Source organism: Lactuca sativa, chromosome 3 (assembly GCF_002870075.4).
Source record: "Lactuca sativa cultivar Salinas chromosome 3, Lsat_Salinas_v11, whole genome shotgun sequence".
NCBI classification, from domain to species: domain Eukaryota; kingdom Viridiplantae; phylum Streptophyta; class Magnoliopsida; order Asterales; family Asteraceae; genus Lactuca; species Lactuca sativa.
Window position 1 is genome coordinate 230,786,881 of NC_056625.2, and position 17,170 is coordinate 230,804,050.

A 17,170-nucleotide genomic window follows, 5' to 3' on the forward strand; every position below is an offset into this window, starting at 1 on the left:
AGGCTTTTGATCGCTTTAATCATCTTTAAGTAAGATGATAAAGCATGGGATCGAAAGGAAGGTTATAGAAGAAAAGGTTACATTCATGAACGGTCTGAGATCTGAATGGATGGTTGTTGTATCCACTGTTAAAGCACATGAACAGTTTAAATCATATTCTCTAGCGAAACTGGTGGGAATTTTGAAATCCTATGAAAATGCATTGTCTAAGGAAACGAATGTGGTTTCTAGTTTGCGTTCGTTAGCCCTTGTTTCAAAAGGGAAAAGTTCAATTGTAGAAGAAGAGGAATTGGATCTTGCTGACTACGATCTAACCGGTGAAGAATATGCCATGATGGTATCCAATCCTAGAAAGCTCATTAAAAGAAAGTTCCCAGCCAACAAGAACCGAAACTGGCAGGGAAGTTACAGCGTTGAAAAGGTTAAGGAGGAACCGAAGATGGGGTCGAAGTCAGAAGAGTCAAAGAAAGAAGTGAGAGTTAGTGGAGACTCAGGATTTGATTGCCATTACTGTGGAGGCAAGAACCATTTTGCAAAAGACTGTATGCTGAAAAACAAAACAGAAAAGATAGATGATGATGATAAGGAAGCGAGCGTCCTGAGACGACTGGAGGAAATCAATAAAAGAAAGTCAGTTGCTAACAATATAACTATGAATGCTTTGATTGTACAGGATACAGGCAATCATGATGAATTTGGTGGCGTGGAAGTATGGTCCACGGATTCTGAGGATGAAGAAGTAAGAAAACCCACTCATGGCAAAGCGATGCTAGTAAAAGAAGAACCTGCTGCATGAAGGTGTTTAATGGTGACCGAAGGTGTATCCCAGATGAGACGATATACAACCGATGGTGGGATAGAAGGCGAGAAGGAGCGAGAGGACAGGTGTTTTGCTGCGAAAGCTGTTAGTGCACAGATCAACGAATGTGATGAGTTGATCAAGAAGGTACAAAATATTCTTGCTTCTTTAAATATACCTGTTACTAACTATGAAAAGGAATTGAATAGCTTAAAATCCAAATTTTCAAGTATAATTAGTAGTCTTACACAAACCCATGTTACAAATTCTAACCTGACTGATCAAATTAGTAGGATATCGTCGAAGAGTGAGGAAAGGAGGATGTGGATTGAGCTGCAGGAGAAAGAGTTGATTAGATCTAAGGACGATTTGATTGATTTACAACGAGACAATATTAAACTTTTAAAACAACGAAATTTTTTTGTTTGATTGCTAAAAGCCTTTATTTTAATATCACTCAGTTGCATCTCGATTGTGAAATAGGAAAAAGGATACATCGCATGAATTTACCCTTCCTTGAGTTAAAGGAGGATGAAATCGATGTTGAAGCTTACAACTATGAAAGCGTTGTATCTTCTGATGAGGTCTCACCTGCATACAAAATCGATCTTGACAAAATTGAGTCCTACATAAAGTCCAAAGACCATAAGGACATGCTCAAAAATCTGTTAGATGAGAATGATAGATTGAAGTTAAGAATCGAAACTGTATAGAAATTTGACTCGTTAAATGCCAAATTAAGTTCAGAAAATAAAATTGATGTTGAAAATGCATCTGAACCTAATGAGGCTGATGATCTAAGTGAAATATTTGTAGATGATTTGGTGGACTGTTCGGAATTTGTCAAAAGCGAACCTGAAACACACAAAAATCTGATTTCTAAAATTTTTGTTGAGTTCGCTCGCTCATCAATAGACAAGACCAAAACTCTCAAAGCTAAAATTGTTGTGTATCAAAAGGTACAAACCACTCCAAATCAAGTCTACACAGTTCCAGGAGTCTCTTCACAACAAACCGCATAACTGATAGCTATGGTGGAAAAAGATAATGCAGATGGATGTGATGAGTTCTTCTGGTCAGCACCAATAGACAATGCTGACGAGATAAAAGGTCTATCTCAGAAGACCTCATGGAGAGTGAAAGGTAGATACGTGACAGAACCATTAAATGAGCCTACAATATATGATGTGCCAAGCACAAGTGGCACCAAAACATCATTGGGCGAGTCGGTGCAAACTACTAGTGAAACATCTTCAACAAAGAGCGAAAATTGTGCTCGTGCTTCAAAGAAAAAGGCGAACATCCACAAAAATCCAAAACAGGTGGCAAATCGAAAACACCAATGAAATCTAAGATACAAGAAGAATCTCTCAGAAAGAAAACAGTTTTGGAGATCACAAAATCCTCACTATGTCAGGAACGAAATGAAGCATAAGCCACAAGAGGAATCAAGGAACCGAAAGGGTAGTTTCGGTCCCTCGACAAAAAGGAACCGAAAAGGTAGTTTTGGTCCCACGACTAAAGGGAAACGAAAGGAGAAGTTCGGTCCTCAACCCTATATCAACTGAAAGAATGGTTTCGATCCTCAACCCTATTGCAACCGAAAGAGAGGTTTCGGTCCTCATCTCAATAGCAACCGAAAGAGCGGTTTCGGTCCTCAACCCAACTTTTCTCATTCTAATTCTTCAAAATATTTTAAATGGGAAAGGGAAGCTCTTTCTAGAAGACGACAAACGTCCAAAAGAGATCCAAAAGAATGCAGATGTCAACACCTCAAATCTCAAGCCTACGGAATCTAAACCATCATAAATTAAAGTTTTCACTATAAAAAGAAAAGATGAAACAACTTTGATTAAACGTACTTATTTGGTTGATATCTCTCTTACTATTCCCTGTCCTGCAAAAGGCTCACAAGGACCCAAGAAACTTTGGGTTCCTAAATCTGCTTAATATTTTGTAGGTTATTCTTAATGAGCAGTTTGACGAAGAATGGTATATTGATAGTGGCTGCTCGTGTCACATGACAGGAAGGAAGGAAGAACTGAGGGAGTTTCAGTCTCTCAAGGATGGTGGTATTGTGAAGTACGTCAACAACTCATTTGGTACTATCAAAGGGTATGGAGTGATTACCAATGGCGATTTCTCAATAAGAAAGGTAGCATATGTTGAAGGGCTCCAACACAACCTAATCAGCGTATCACAGCTGGTAGTTGCCACTGGATTGAAGGTATTGTTTGATCATGAAGGCTCAGAAATTGTCGAGAAGAAGTCAAATAACATTCTGCTGAAATCGAAGTGGAAGGGGGAAATGTACCCTTTAAACCTCAACCCAATTCGAGGTTAACCAGCAGTCTGCTTACTCACGAAGGCTCACTTAGATGAAAGTTGGTTATGGCATCGAAGACTCTCTCATCTTAATTTCAAGGATATCAACAAGCTGGTTTTAGGAGATCATGTTTGAGGTCTTCCTGTTCTTAAATTCGACAAAGAACATCTATGCACAACCTGTGAAATAGGAAAGCAGAGTAGACAAAGTCATCCCTCAATTATCAATACAAAGGTGATAAAACCAATGGAGCTATTGCACATCGATCTATGTGGTCCTTCTTCCATTGAAAGCATTGGTGGAAACAAGTATATTCTGGTCATAGTTGACGATTTCTCTCGATTCACTTGGGTGTTCTTCTTGAAGCAGAAATCTGAGGCTACTCCAAAGCTCAAGCTCTTCATAAAACAGATAGAAATTCAACTGAGGAAAGTTGTTCGTAATGTAAAAAGCGACAACGGCATGGAATTCAAGAATAAATATTTTGAAGAGTTTCTTGCTGAGAAGGGAATGACACATAATTTTTCAACCCCTTACACTCCACAGCAAAATGTTATCGTTGAAAGGCGAAACCGATCTCTATGTGAAGCAGCTCAAACGATGTTATGCTTCACATCCTTACCTTTATATTTCTGGGCTGATGCAATCGTTGCTGCTTGTTACACTCAGAACAGATCATATCTGAACAATCGATTCTCTATCACTCCCTACGAAATCTTGAACAATCGCGAACCAAATGTGAAATTCTTCCATGTGTTCGGTTCAAGACGCTTCATCTTCAACTCTAAAGAGAATCAAAATAAGTTTGATGCTAAGGTGGATGAAGGAATATTCTTAGGTTACTCCCTGAATTCTAAGGCATATAGATTTATAAACAAGCGCTCTAAGAAGATTGAAGAAACATACTATGTTAGTTTTGACGATAGCTATGTTAAGAAGATGAAAACAACCAAAGGTGCTATACAGGAAATCTTTCCAAAGACTAGTCAAGTTACAGCCTCTATTTCAGATCTTTTCGAGCAATATATGCTTCTTTTTGATGAGCCTCAAACAGCAATTGATTCTGAATCAACAGCGGAAGACAACAAGGTTGATAGTCTAAAGCAAATCATCGATGATGCTGCTCAAAAGATGGCTGCTGATCAACCTAAAGCAACCGACAGGCCAGACGGATGCGAACCTTTGAATGACCGTCCTAATGTCTAGGGGGAGGGTCCATCACTACAACACGATCAAGGTTCATCATTCCAGGGGGAGAATTTATCGTCACAATCTTCAAGCTCCTCTGAGAATCCAATCAAAGGAGAAGATACTAATCCAGATTCTGAACAGGCGTCATCCTTCGAGGGGGAGAACACCAATGTCAATGATGATGACATACTATCAGAATTGGAAGAAGAAATCAATGCAGAATTGGATCCCTCTTGTGATCCAAATTACCTACCGCTTATTAAATGGACCAAAGATCATCCTCAGAGTCAATTTATTGGGGAATCTTCAGAAAAGGTGTTAACTAGATCTCAGATCAAAGCGAAACAAGCTGCACTCTTTTCTCAAGTAGAGTTTTGTATGTTCAACTCCTTTGTTTCCAAAGTTGAACCGAAGACTGTTAATTCAGCACTTGATCACTCTAACTGGGTGCAAGCCATGCAATATGAGTTTGAAAGAAATATAGTATGGCGTCTTATTCCAACTCCAAAGGATGCTTCGGTTGTCGGTCTAAAATGGGTATTCAGAAACCAGATGGATAAGGAGGGGAACGTGATTCGCAACAAAGCTCGGTTGGTTGTGAAAGGCTACTGTCAGGAAGAAGGTATCGACTATGAAGAAACCTTCGCTCCCGTTGCAAGATTAGAGTCCATTCGTATCTTTCTTGCCTATGCTGCACACAAAAACTTTGAAGTCTATCAGATGGACATCAAGTGTGCCTTTCTCAACGGGGAACTTGAAGAAACTGTGTACGTTGAGCAACCGCCAGGCTTCATGAACGAAAAGTATCCAGATCACTGCTACATACTTGATAAAGCGGTATATGGCCTAAAACAGGCTCCCAGAGCATGGTATGAAACTCTAACTCGGTTCTTAAAAATGTCTAAATTCAAACAAAGTTCGGTTGACCCAACCTTCTTTCGAAAGAGAAAGGGTAACCACCTTATGATAGTCCAAATTTATGTTGATGACATCATCTTTGGCTCCATGAATCCCAGCTTAACAGTTGAATTCAAGAACTTGATGGAAACTAAATTTGAGATGAGCTCAATGGGTCCAATTAACTTTTTCCTTAGCTTAAATATTAGACAAGGACCCCGAAGGCATTTTTATTAATCAGGAGGCATACACCAAGACACTATTGGCTAAGTTTGGTATGACGGGAGACTCCAAAGTTAAAGTTCCAATGGCTTTTGGGACAAAGCTTATGCCCTCATTGGAGAAGCCAGCCGCTGACATGACGCTCTATCGTCAAATGATTGGGTCTCTAATGTATCTCACAACCAGTAGACCCGACATCATGTTTTCAGTCAGTTGTTGTGCCAGATTCCAAGCTAACCCATGTGAACCTCATTAGAAAGCCGTGAAAAACATCTTTCGCTATCTGAAGCAAACCTCCTCTCTCGGTCTGTGGTATCCAGCCAACTCAGGATTTTTTGTTCAAGCGTTCTCAGACGCTGCCTTAGGTGGCGGTGGATTAGATCGTAAAAGCACCATTGGAGGATGCCAATTTCTAGACGGTAAATTGGTTAGCTGGCAATCGAAGAAACAAACTTGTGTTTCTCTCTCCACTGCAGAAGCTGAATACATCGTTGCAGCATCATGCACATCTCAAGTTGTATGGATACAAAGTCAGCTTAGAGTTTACGGGCTGAACATGAAGAAAATCTCACTATGTTGTGACACTGAAAGTGCAATTAGGATTTGTCATAACCTAGTGCAACACTCAAAGACCAAACATATAGCACTGAGGTATCACTTTATCAAGGATCACGTGGAAGATGGCAACGTGGAAATTAATTTCGGTCCTTCTAAACTTGTTCGCTTCTTTTTCTTATCAAGGCATTTTGATTTTATTCCCATGTACACTCTTTTAAATACTTCTTTTTATATTCATAAAATCAAAAATATTTTTATTCTTTGTTCAATTACATAATTTTCACAAAATACAAAAATATTTTCCGTTTTAATCTAATTTTTTTATTCATAAGTGTTACTCTCGATGATGAAGATCCAGAAGGTATGATTTCTTTTCTATACACGTTCTATATGTCCCTAGAAGCATGCTGTTGCATGTTGACTAAAGCCTCGACAGATTTTGAGTGAAGCCTTAATAACATGATACATACAAATCATGTTTTCCCGAGCTAGGCTGCAATATTCACTCTAATCCTGAGCTACCTTACTCTACTCACATTGAGCTTAGAGTTTTCTGCTTAGTCCTTCTTTTATAGCAGAGGTACATTTGTTTCTTATACCTCCTCTATCATTTTTCTTCATTACACTTCATCTCACCAACATAACCCTTGAGACTCTCAACATTTACCACTGAGGTTTATGGTTATACAAAAATATATGTTAATGATCTTAGTTTCGTGTCACTATGTACTAAGTGAAACCCACCATTCAATACCATTAATGAATTGATGGTACATGAACTATGTATTACGACTGAAATCTCTTTTTATTTTATTTTTTTGAGTAATTCTTCTGAAACTTTCTATTACCAAGAATTTTTCTTCCCCGAGGATCCAGTTAATTTTTTTTAGAGATTTCTCACCTATCCAACAGTTAATAAATATCTTCCCTACCTACTTGTTCAACAGATCACATTGATCTCACAAGTACTTCGTTCAGTTTCGGTCTTATATCAAGTATCGAAATCATGAATTGAAGCGAAAGCCACCCGTCATAAGCTTTAATTTAAAAGACGCCTTTCAATACTTCTTAACGAGTACTTGATCGTTATTTAATGGGAAGCCACACAAGCACTTTAAAGTCTCTCTTGACTTTGAAGGAAGAGATTCGTGGCCAAAATCAGTTGCTTTATGTCTTTTTTAGACATCATAAATTATCCCAAAAAGTTTGCTTTATTTCTTTATCTTTTACACTCCTTGCACGAAAACTTTTAATTTTCCAAAATCTGGTTCTATTAATGGTGATTTAATTGTTCCAGCTTCGTTTCATCAAGTATTTCAATGCTCGATAAAGTTAAAAAGCGATGCCGGTTCATGTGGAATATGGGGTAACGATTGGGATAAAGTTAAGGGTGACTCAACAGTTATCCAATCGTTTCGACGATTTGAAAAAGTACATTTTATGGGATGACATGCAAAAAGGAAACATCCTTTCTCTTTCCTATGTCATCATCGGGTATGTAGGGTTTCAAAGCACTCCATGGATGATGGCAATGGGCCCCTTTATGAAGTGTAGGTTAAAAGCCCAAGACTTGTCTTTTCCCTATAAATAGTCATGTTTTATTCATTATTAGGGTTAAGAGTGAGGCAAAATGTAGCCGCCACGTGAGGTTCTTATGTAGTCTTAGATTCTTTAGTCTATGCTGAAAGTGTAATTTATTCCTCATGTTTTGAATAAATCGAGTGATCATTCGACATATCTTCTTTATTTGTGTTTGTTCTTATTTTCCGCATCTTGTTCATCAAATCACAATTAGGGTTTTAATCCCAACAAGTGGTATCAGAGCGTGTCTTTGAAGATCTATTGATTTTTGAAGTATCGGTTCTTGATTTAATGATTTTCTACATGAGTTATTGAAGATTATTGGTGTTTTGGCGGTATGGAATCAAAGTTCTTGTTCGTTCCACTGTTCATGAAGTTTTATGGTATTTCTCTGTTCATCTGGAATATTTGTTTTTCTTGGTGTGTCTATTCATTCTCTTAGCCGCATCTGATCATTGCTTGTCTAAAATAAATTGTTTGCTTCGTAAATTAAATTCATTAGTTTTTGGGCCTTAGATCTGATTCTTTTCTGTTCATTCTTTTCTCTCTATTAGCCCAATCTTTCGTCCACTATTCATTATCTAGAAATTATATCAGTGTCGATATCGCAAAGTGTGGATTCAAAAATCAAACTCTTTATTCAAATGATGAGTTCATCTACATGTCGATTAAATGTTCCTGTATTTTAATCAATTCATAATTAAGTTTGCGTTTTCCATAGGTTCGATTAGAAACTCTTGTAATCGATTTAATTATTGAGTTCGTGTTATAGAGTGTTTATCGTTTTCGATTCATTTTGTCATCAATACTTGATAAATCGAGTTAGTTGCTGTACAATCTTATGGTTGAAAGTCCTATTTTTTACAATCGATTGATTTGAAAACCTAATTGTGTGGGTCATTGATCATGAGTGCTTTGACGAACATCAAGAACAGACATCGATGATTGTATCAAGTTTGTCTAACTCACTGAATCTGCAAATCGATTTTGAAAGAGCGATTGGATGGATGTTATATTTTGCTATTTCCTCCACCTGTGACGAAAAGATGAAGATTGGATGAACAAAACTAAGTTTTGATTTTAATGGTCAAAGTTGAATGTCAAAATTGGGACGATTGTTTCTCCTGCGAGTGCAATCGGAAATAGCCTATGTCTAGAATGATTGGGGTTAATCGGAATATTATGATCATAAGTTTGCAATTGCCAGTCAAGAAAAAGGTCAAAAACAAATTTATGTATCTCATGGTACGAACGATCTCACTACGAACCAAGGAAATCAGTTTGAATGCGAACGAATCGATCTAAATTGGGACGAACATTGGTCAACAGAATAGTCAAAATCGATTGTGACTCGGATGTGAAACATGGCTCGGTATTGGCGCTATGTTTGATCGGTATGGACGAACAGAGCGAACGATCAAGGATTCGGCATTGGATCTTGGACTCGTACTCGTTATTGCTCAAACAATGAACCTAGAACGAACTTGGGTTCGTTTGTTAAAACTTGGAACGAAAGAGGGGAAAGCGAACCTGTGATTCGGTGTGACATCCCCAAAATCACGGCCAGAAAAGACCGATTTTGTTTATGCTTTATAAAAATCAGAGTACTTCATTTTATAAAAATGTTGCGGAATTTGTTCCCAGAAAAACACGATAAATACGTTATTAAAACATTTTCGAAGAAACGTATTTATTTCATTTTAAAACGTTTGGGATGTCATCGTTAATACCGAAACATAAGCATAAACAGAACTTACAATGATTTACACTAGTGATCTACATCTCTTTTAAATCTCTCAGTGTAATGTCACTTCACTTCGTCACCTGTGATATACATAAACTGAGTGGGTCAGGTTGGGAAACCTGGTGAGTACATAGGGTTTTCAACCCACAATAATATAATTATTATGTTCAATCAAACAATCAACCCAATTACCCATCCCCATTATCTTCTTTACTCTTTAAGGATTTAACCTAAGAGTCATCTATCCTGCATTCGTTTATTCCAAAGTCCCTTACTTCCAGGGTTATGGGACTGGCACTAAATCCATAGCTGCCAATGTTCGTTCATAAAGCACTAATTCCATAGCTGCTATAGTCTATTCATCGGGTACTAAATCCATAGCTACCAGTCTTTATCTAATAGGTACTAAGTCCATAGCTACCAATGTTCAACAGGTACTAAGTCCATAGCTACCAATTCCTATAGGTACTAAATCCTTAGCTACCAGCGTCTAACTAATAGGTACTAAGTCCATAGCTACCAATTCCCAACAGGTACTAAATCCATAGCTACCAACGTCTAAAAGGTACTAATTCCATAGCTACCGGTGTTTGTCCCATAGGCACTAAGTCTATAGCTGCCAATGTATACTCACGTCATCTTCTATCTCTCATCATTCATCTACCCATCTCATACCCAACATTTTCGTATATATAAAATACATATACAGTTTAAGTCCTTTAAAACATGTATAAAACGTTCAGCCAGCATAGACAGCAAGTATTCAGATAATATGCACACATAGCACGTAGTTTATATAAAATACTTCATATCTATGTGTAAGATGAAAGGGACTATGCACTCACCTGAAAGGTGGTGAGTCAGCACTCGGACAGCACTTCGTTACTCTTAAAACAATTATCCCTTGACGAAACCTAGTATCATTACCACTAGAGTTTAGTCTAACGCTTGACGAGACTAATTTAATAGTCTAGCTATTATTACTATTATATAAGCGTTAAATAACACTCAATATAACTCATAATAATAACCTAAATAATTATTTTAAGGTCCTAACAATGTTACTATAATTAAATAAAATCTATATTAAATATACTATAGGCGTAGCTCACTTACAGCGGGTTTTTATTAAAAATCGGGCTTCGCTGGAGCAGCGTTTCCGAGCCGAAAGCTTTTCTTCTCGGAGCCGTCGGGCGCTCCGGGGCTTTCTTCTCGTCATAGGGAGGTTCCCTAGACTTGGGAGGGGTTTAGGGAGGCTAGAGAGAAGTTAGAGAGAGAAAGAAAGGCTTATGGTGTGAAGAAAATATGAGGAGTTCACCCTTGTATTTATAGGAAGTGTATAGTAAAGTAGTCTCCAAGCTTCGTCCGTAACTTTTGCATACGAGCTCCGTTTTTGTCTGTATTTTTACTGTTGAGTTCCTATTAATGAGATCTTCAACTTTCATTTAGACCTCGTTGGCTAATTCTCATTCTATCTCGGATTTACAAAACTGTATCAAATTCGTCGCGCTCGAAAAGTAGGGACTAAGCTTCGTCCATAACTTTCGCATACGAGCTCCATTTTTGTCTGTCTTTTTACCGTTGAGATCCTATTAATGAGATCTTCAACTCTTATTTAGACCTCGTTGGCTAATTCTCATTCTATCTCGTATTTACAAAACTGTATCAAATTCGCCGCGCTCGAAAAGTAGGGACTAAGCTTCGTCCATAACTTTTGCATACGAGCTCTATTATCGACGTTCTTTATATCCACGCGTTGGTATTTACGAGTACTACAACTTTCATTTAGATCCCGTCGGCTAAAAATCGACCGATCTAAAATTCAGATTTCGGGCTGTGCACTGCTATGCTAAATCTTAGAAAAATCATAACTTCCTCATACGAAGTCAGATTTGGGCGTTCTTTTCATCGATGTTCTTAGTTTAACATATTCTACGACTTTCGTTTAGATCGCTAAGGCTAAATCTCGCTCTATCGTAAATTCACTATTTACGCTTCCCGGTATCGTGCCGGTTCCGTCGCGAAACTTCAACGGGTCATAACTTCTTCGTTATAACTCGGATTTCGGCGTTCTTTATATGTACGAAAACCTTGTAACATACTCTACAACTTGGTTAAGATTATTTATTCTAAATAATCTTTTGTCGAAAAGTCGTTTTCGACCCCTAATGCCTCTAATTTGACTAGCCCGGATTTGCGGGCGTTACAATTATCTCCCCCTTAGGATGATTACGTCCCGGAATCATCAACGAAACAGGGTCGTATAATGACTCCATACGTCATCTCTTCATCCTAGGTAATAATTATAACTTCTACATTCATTCAATTCTATTTCTTAAACTCATTGACTGTAAGAGTACTCGATCGTGCACCTGCTCTCTACCTCAGGTTAGACTCCAAATTATGACCTTCAAGTCACAATCTCGATCCTTGCTGGATATGGACTTGAGATAAGTTCTTTTATTACTACTATAGATCGATGTGTCATATTCTAATGACCTATCATCGTATGTTGCAACACTTAGACTTAGGTCTCCTAGAGTTAAATTCTAAAACAGACTATGCCTTCCTTCATGTTCTAATGTGATATAATCACACTTTAACATTAGGCATTTCTATCCACCAACTTCTTTAACAACGAGTGCGATACTTCTATTGATCGCTTTGATTTCAACCGTTTGGTTTAAGTCGGACGCTACATCAAACTTGGTTCTCTGAACCACACAACATACTCATCGTAGTCGGACTCGATTCGATATGACCACTAGGGTCGGAATATCAACAATCTTCTTAGTCATTACCGAAACGATGGTAACAACACACTTGAATAAAACGAAATCAATTACTAGCTTCTTGGTAACCTTGTGACTTTCCCTGATCCAAGTGTGAGTCCTGTGCTTCCGGTAGTATAGGCCTCTACTACCATTCACACCTACTCATACTCGTCCCAAGTATTGTCTCGCAGTTTCCCAAGTCACCATGCAGCGAATCAACTTAACACATCAGATAACGAAACAAAGGTTTTATATTATTTCTTGAAATGATTACATAGGTGTTCAAGTTCACCCTAGGCTATGCCTCTAATAGGCTACATCATACAATACTATGGCTACTGCATAACTTGATCTTCGGATATGAAGTCCTCATCCTTGATTCCTCGCACGGTTTTCTGCTTCGTCGAGGATCATGTGAAATGCCCTTGGTTTCGGCGGTGCATTTGGTCTTGCAGCTTCGTTTTTCTTTGGACAGTTCTTTGAAATATGCCCATCATTTCCACATTTGTAGCACTTCTTGTTTTCGAATGTACAATCTCTGGAATAGTGACCGGTCCTACCACACTTATAGTACGTCACTTCACCATCGCATCTTCCGAAGTGTTTCTTCTTGCACTTCTCACACCATTTGGCTTCATTCCTTCGGTCGTCCAGGTTAGACTTCGAGAACTTTCCCTTATTATCAGGTCTTGAGGATCCTTCCGACTTCCTCTTCTCACCAACTTCAACTTTCTCCAGACCCTTTTCCCTTATTTGGGTCTCAACATTCTTGGCTGCCCAGATGGCGGCTTTCAAAGTGGTTGCTTGTTTGACCATTGGACCAAAGTCTGCTGGTAATCCATGGGCAAACTTATTGACCTTGGAGAGTTCAGTTGGAACTAGATAAGGAACAAGCTTCATTTTCTCCGTAAAACTTGCAGCATACTCGATGACACTCATCTTTCCCTTCTTTAGATTCTGAAACTCGTTGTTGATTTCCAGAAGATCCTGTTCAAAGCAGTACTGCATTTTTAGCTGCACCAGAAAATCCTCCCATGACATCTTGTTCGCTTCTCCTTTGGGCATCGAATCAGCTAGTAGCTTCCACCAGCTTAGTACTCCAGATTTCAACAGAGGAACCGCGAGAGCGGTCTTTTGCCTGTTGCTACACTCACAACTCTCAAACATCGTATCCATCTCGGAGATCCAGTTTATGACTTCCACCGGCGTCGGGCTTCCAGATAGACTCGGTGGTTTGGAGTTTGGACGCCATGAAATCCTTGTATTTGCATCCACGTCCATCATTTCCTCCATCCTGGTGGTTTTGCTTAACCATTGGTGGGTTGGCTTGACCAACAGTCCCACTGTAGTTTCCCTCCTCAGTCTGCCCCTCGTTCAACTCGGGCCGTTCGATCTGAATGGTCGCTTCCTCTCGATTTTGCTGGAGCAAACGCCTGGTTTCCTCCATTTGACGATCCAACATCGCTTGGATCATCGCTTGCACTCCGGCCATTGTGACTGGCTCAGCAGTGGCTTCCACCACCGGTATTTGCTCAATCACTGGGGGTTGGTTTCTGTTCCCATTTGCATTTACGTTTCCACTACGGGTTCTTACCATCTTGATCTATACACCTAATGAGGTGAATCTAGACCTTTACTTAGGATTGACGTTTAAATCATCCTTATCACTCCGAAACGTTTACATGCTAGTTCTAATATCGTAGTCGTACGTTTAGAATCCTAAACACATAAGGTTTCCAGATCCGGTCGGCAACAGACCATAGATCCGATCAAACTATAGCATAACAAATCATTTAGCACATAAAAGCAATTTAGGCATCATTCCTAAAATAAGCTAGTGCTCACACCTCACAATCATCGCTTAGCATTCTAAGTTTAAGTCTAGAAATAAATCCATATTCCTAGTTCGCTTAAACTAATGCTCTGATACCAACTGTGACATCCCCAAAATCACGGCTAGAAAAGACCGATTTTGTTTATGCTTTATAAAAATCAGAGTACTTCATTTTATAAAAATGTTGCGGAATTTGTTCCCAGAAAAACACGATAAATACGTTATTAAAACATTTTCGAAGAAACGTATTTATTTCATTTTAAAACGTTTGGGATGTCATCGTTAATACCGAAACATAAGCATAAACAGAACTTACAATGATTTACACTAGTGATCTACATCTCTTTTAAATCTCTCGGTGTAATGTCACTTCACTTCGTCACCTGTGATATACATAAACTGAGTGGGTCAGGTTGGGAAACCTGGTGAGTACATAGGGTTTTCAACCCACAATAATATAATTATTATGTTCAATCAAACAATCAACCCAATTACCCATCCCCATTACCTTCTTTACTCTTTAAGGATTTAACCTAAGAGTCATCTATCCTGCATTCGTTTATTCCAAAGTCCCTTACTTCCAGGGTTATGGGACTGGCACTAAATCCATAGCTGCCAATGTTCGTTCATAAAGCACTAATTCCATAGCTGCTATAGTCTATTCATCGGGTACTAAATCCATAGCTACCAGTCTTTATCTAATAGGTACTAAGTCCATAGCTACCAATGTTCAACAGGTACTAAGTCCATAGCTACCAATTCCTATAGGTACTAAATCCTTAGCTACCAGCGTCTAACTAATAGGTACTAAGTCCATAGCTACCAATTCCCAACAGGTACTAAATCCATAGCTACCAACGTCTAAAAGGTACTAATTCCATAGCTACCGGTGTTTGTCCCATAGGCACTAAGTCTATAGCTGCCAATGTATACTTACGTCATCTTCTATCTCTCATCATTCATCTACCCATCTCATACCCAACATTTTCGTATATATAAAATACATATACAGTTTAAGTCCTTTAAAACATGTATAAAACGTTCAACCAGCATAGACAGCAAGTATTCAGATAATATGCACACATAGCACGTAGTTTATATAAAATACTTCATATCTATGTGTAAGATGAAAGGGACTATGCACTCACATGAAAGGTGGTGAGTCGGCACTCGGACAGCACTTCTGTCACACCCCCGAACCAGACGGCGGAAACGTCCGGGGGCTGTCGTGACTCAATTAAATACCATAACATTGAATATATATGAAACATAACAACATTCGTCACCATGCATTAGTATTGTACAACCAGTAGAGTTTACATGAAATACATTGTTTAAACATTACATTCCACAATAATTTGTTCGATTCATACATAAATAAACTGCAAGCCATCACTGAAATACGATTTCCTTTGATTCACTGGTTCCCTGAGAATACAAGTATTTTGAAAAACGTCAACATATGAAATGTTGGTGAGTTCATAAGTTGTATTTAAAAAAAATAATGTTTCGCGTCGTTTGAAAACCGCCAGAAAATCCGATATTTTCTGAAAATAGTATAGTCAAAAAGGTGTGAAGATCCATAAGTATGCTTGTTTGTTTTCTATACTTGTAAAATATTGTTCGTTGAAATCGTATGTATTCTGAAATTGTATGTATTGAAAACCCTAGGAAAACCCGATGTTTTCCTAATTCTTTGAATTCCATGAAATTTCTTGAAACCATTGCAACGCATGAAGTTATCATTCCAGACGACATTGGATTATTTTTGAGCATGATTATCCGCTACAAACACGCGTTACACAAACGACTAGTCTATAGCAATACTAACGACCCCGAAGGCGTCGTCCGTACTAATCACGTTATCCAACCGTCCTGTAGTCCCACATCCGAAGAGAAGGAGGGCACGAAGGCCTCGACGACTCCATTAGCCGGTTGGGGATAAAAAGGTACGAGGGGTCCCAGACCCGCCTCGCAAAAAGGCAGACTCTACTAGCGACACTAAAGGACCCTTGGGGACCAGTAGTCTACAGCCATTGAAAGTCCGGTTACGTCGTGTCGGATTGGTAAAACCCAACACTTCGTAAGATGAAGTCTTTGGGCCTTAAGATCAGGTCGTCGGGCTAGCTAGGCTCAACGAACAAGATTTTACACTTGTGGGGCCCAAAGATAGTGCGTAGACGTCTGTGCACATGTATAATGAATTCCGAATCGTCATTTGTATGAATCATAGCATTGTAGTATCATAGTATCGTTGTGTTAGTGGTTTCGGATTTTTATTGGTTCGAGACCGAACCAATTCGTTTAACAACGACTTTTGGTGTTGTAGTGTATTGTATTTTGTCGATAGTTGTATTACCATTACTTGGTCAAATTGTATGTATTGAATTAGTCATGAAAATTTTCTGTTTTCAGCCCCTCCTCATTTGTAAAATTTACTTTTTCAACCCTTTTTTTAGAATATTTTCCGGTTTGGTCCTTAAATCAATTTTCTTGACATTTTAACACCAAAAATTATTGAAATAAACATTTTCCAGCATATTTTTCATAGAAAACAGCTTAAGTCCCTGAAATTTCAGTTTTCTCGGTTAATACCCTTCTTTTTGCAATTTTGACAATTTTGGCCCAAATTGTAAAATTTTTGCAACTTTGGTCCTTTTTAAATTTAAAAATCATTTTAAACCTTTGAAAAGGACTTGGATCACTTATGGTCCACTGTTTTACAGAAAATCACAGTTTTGGCCCTCCAAAACAGGAAAATTCGTATAATGGGCCTCATTGGGCCGAAATTTTCATTTTTAGCCCATTAAGCTTGAAATTCATGTTTTTAATCCTCTAATTGAGTATAATTCCAGAAATAGTTTTATGGAAACTGTTTTGGCACACTTCATCCATCAGAATCTGGGAAATGTCAATTTGGGCCCTTAATTTTGTATTTTTCACATTTTTGGCCCAAAATTTGTGTTTTTAGCTTAAAGAAAATTGTTACTAAACCATTTAGCTATCTTTCTTGAAACACTTTGTATGTAGAAATACATTTCATGCTAAAATCATATAACATAAGTTATATCTCGGTTTTGAGGAGTCTTATGGCTAGATCCAACATTAAAACACATAAAAGCATACATATAAGCATGGAAATCATACAAGGCATATAAACACATATAGATCTACACTTTCACTTGTATTCCCCCCCCCCCTCCCCCCACAAAACTCATAAAAACAGAAAATAGGGGGTATGAAG

General features: G+C 38.3%; 1 protein-coding gene across 1 annotated transcript; it reads left to right on the forward strand.

Moving 5' to 3' along the window:
• The first annotated feature begins 439 nt into the window (after window positions 1–439).
• LOC128132911 (uncharacterized) lies at window positions 440–796 on the forward strand. Its single transcript, XM_052769914.1, has one exon. The coding sequence runs from the start codon at window positions 440–442 to the stop codon at window positions 794–796; it is 357 nt and encodes a 118-aa protein (XP_052625874.1).
• Window positions 797–17,170: the final 16,374 nt, after the last annotated feature.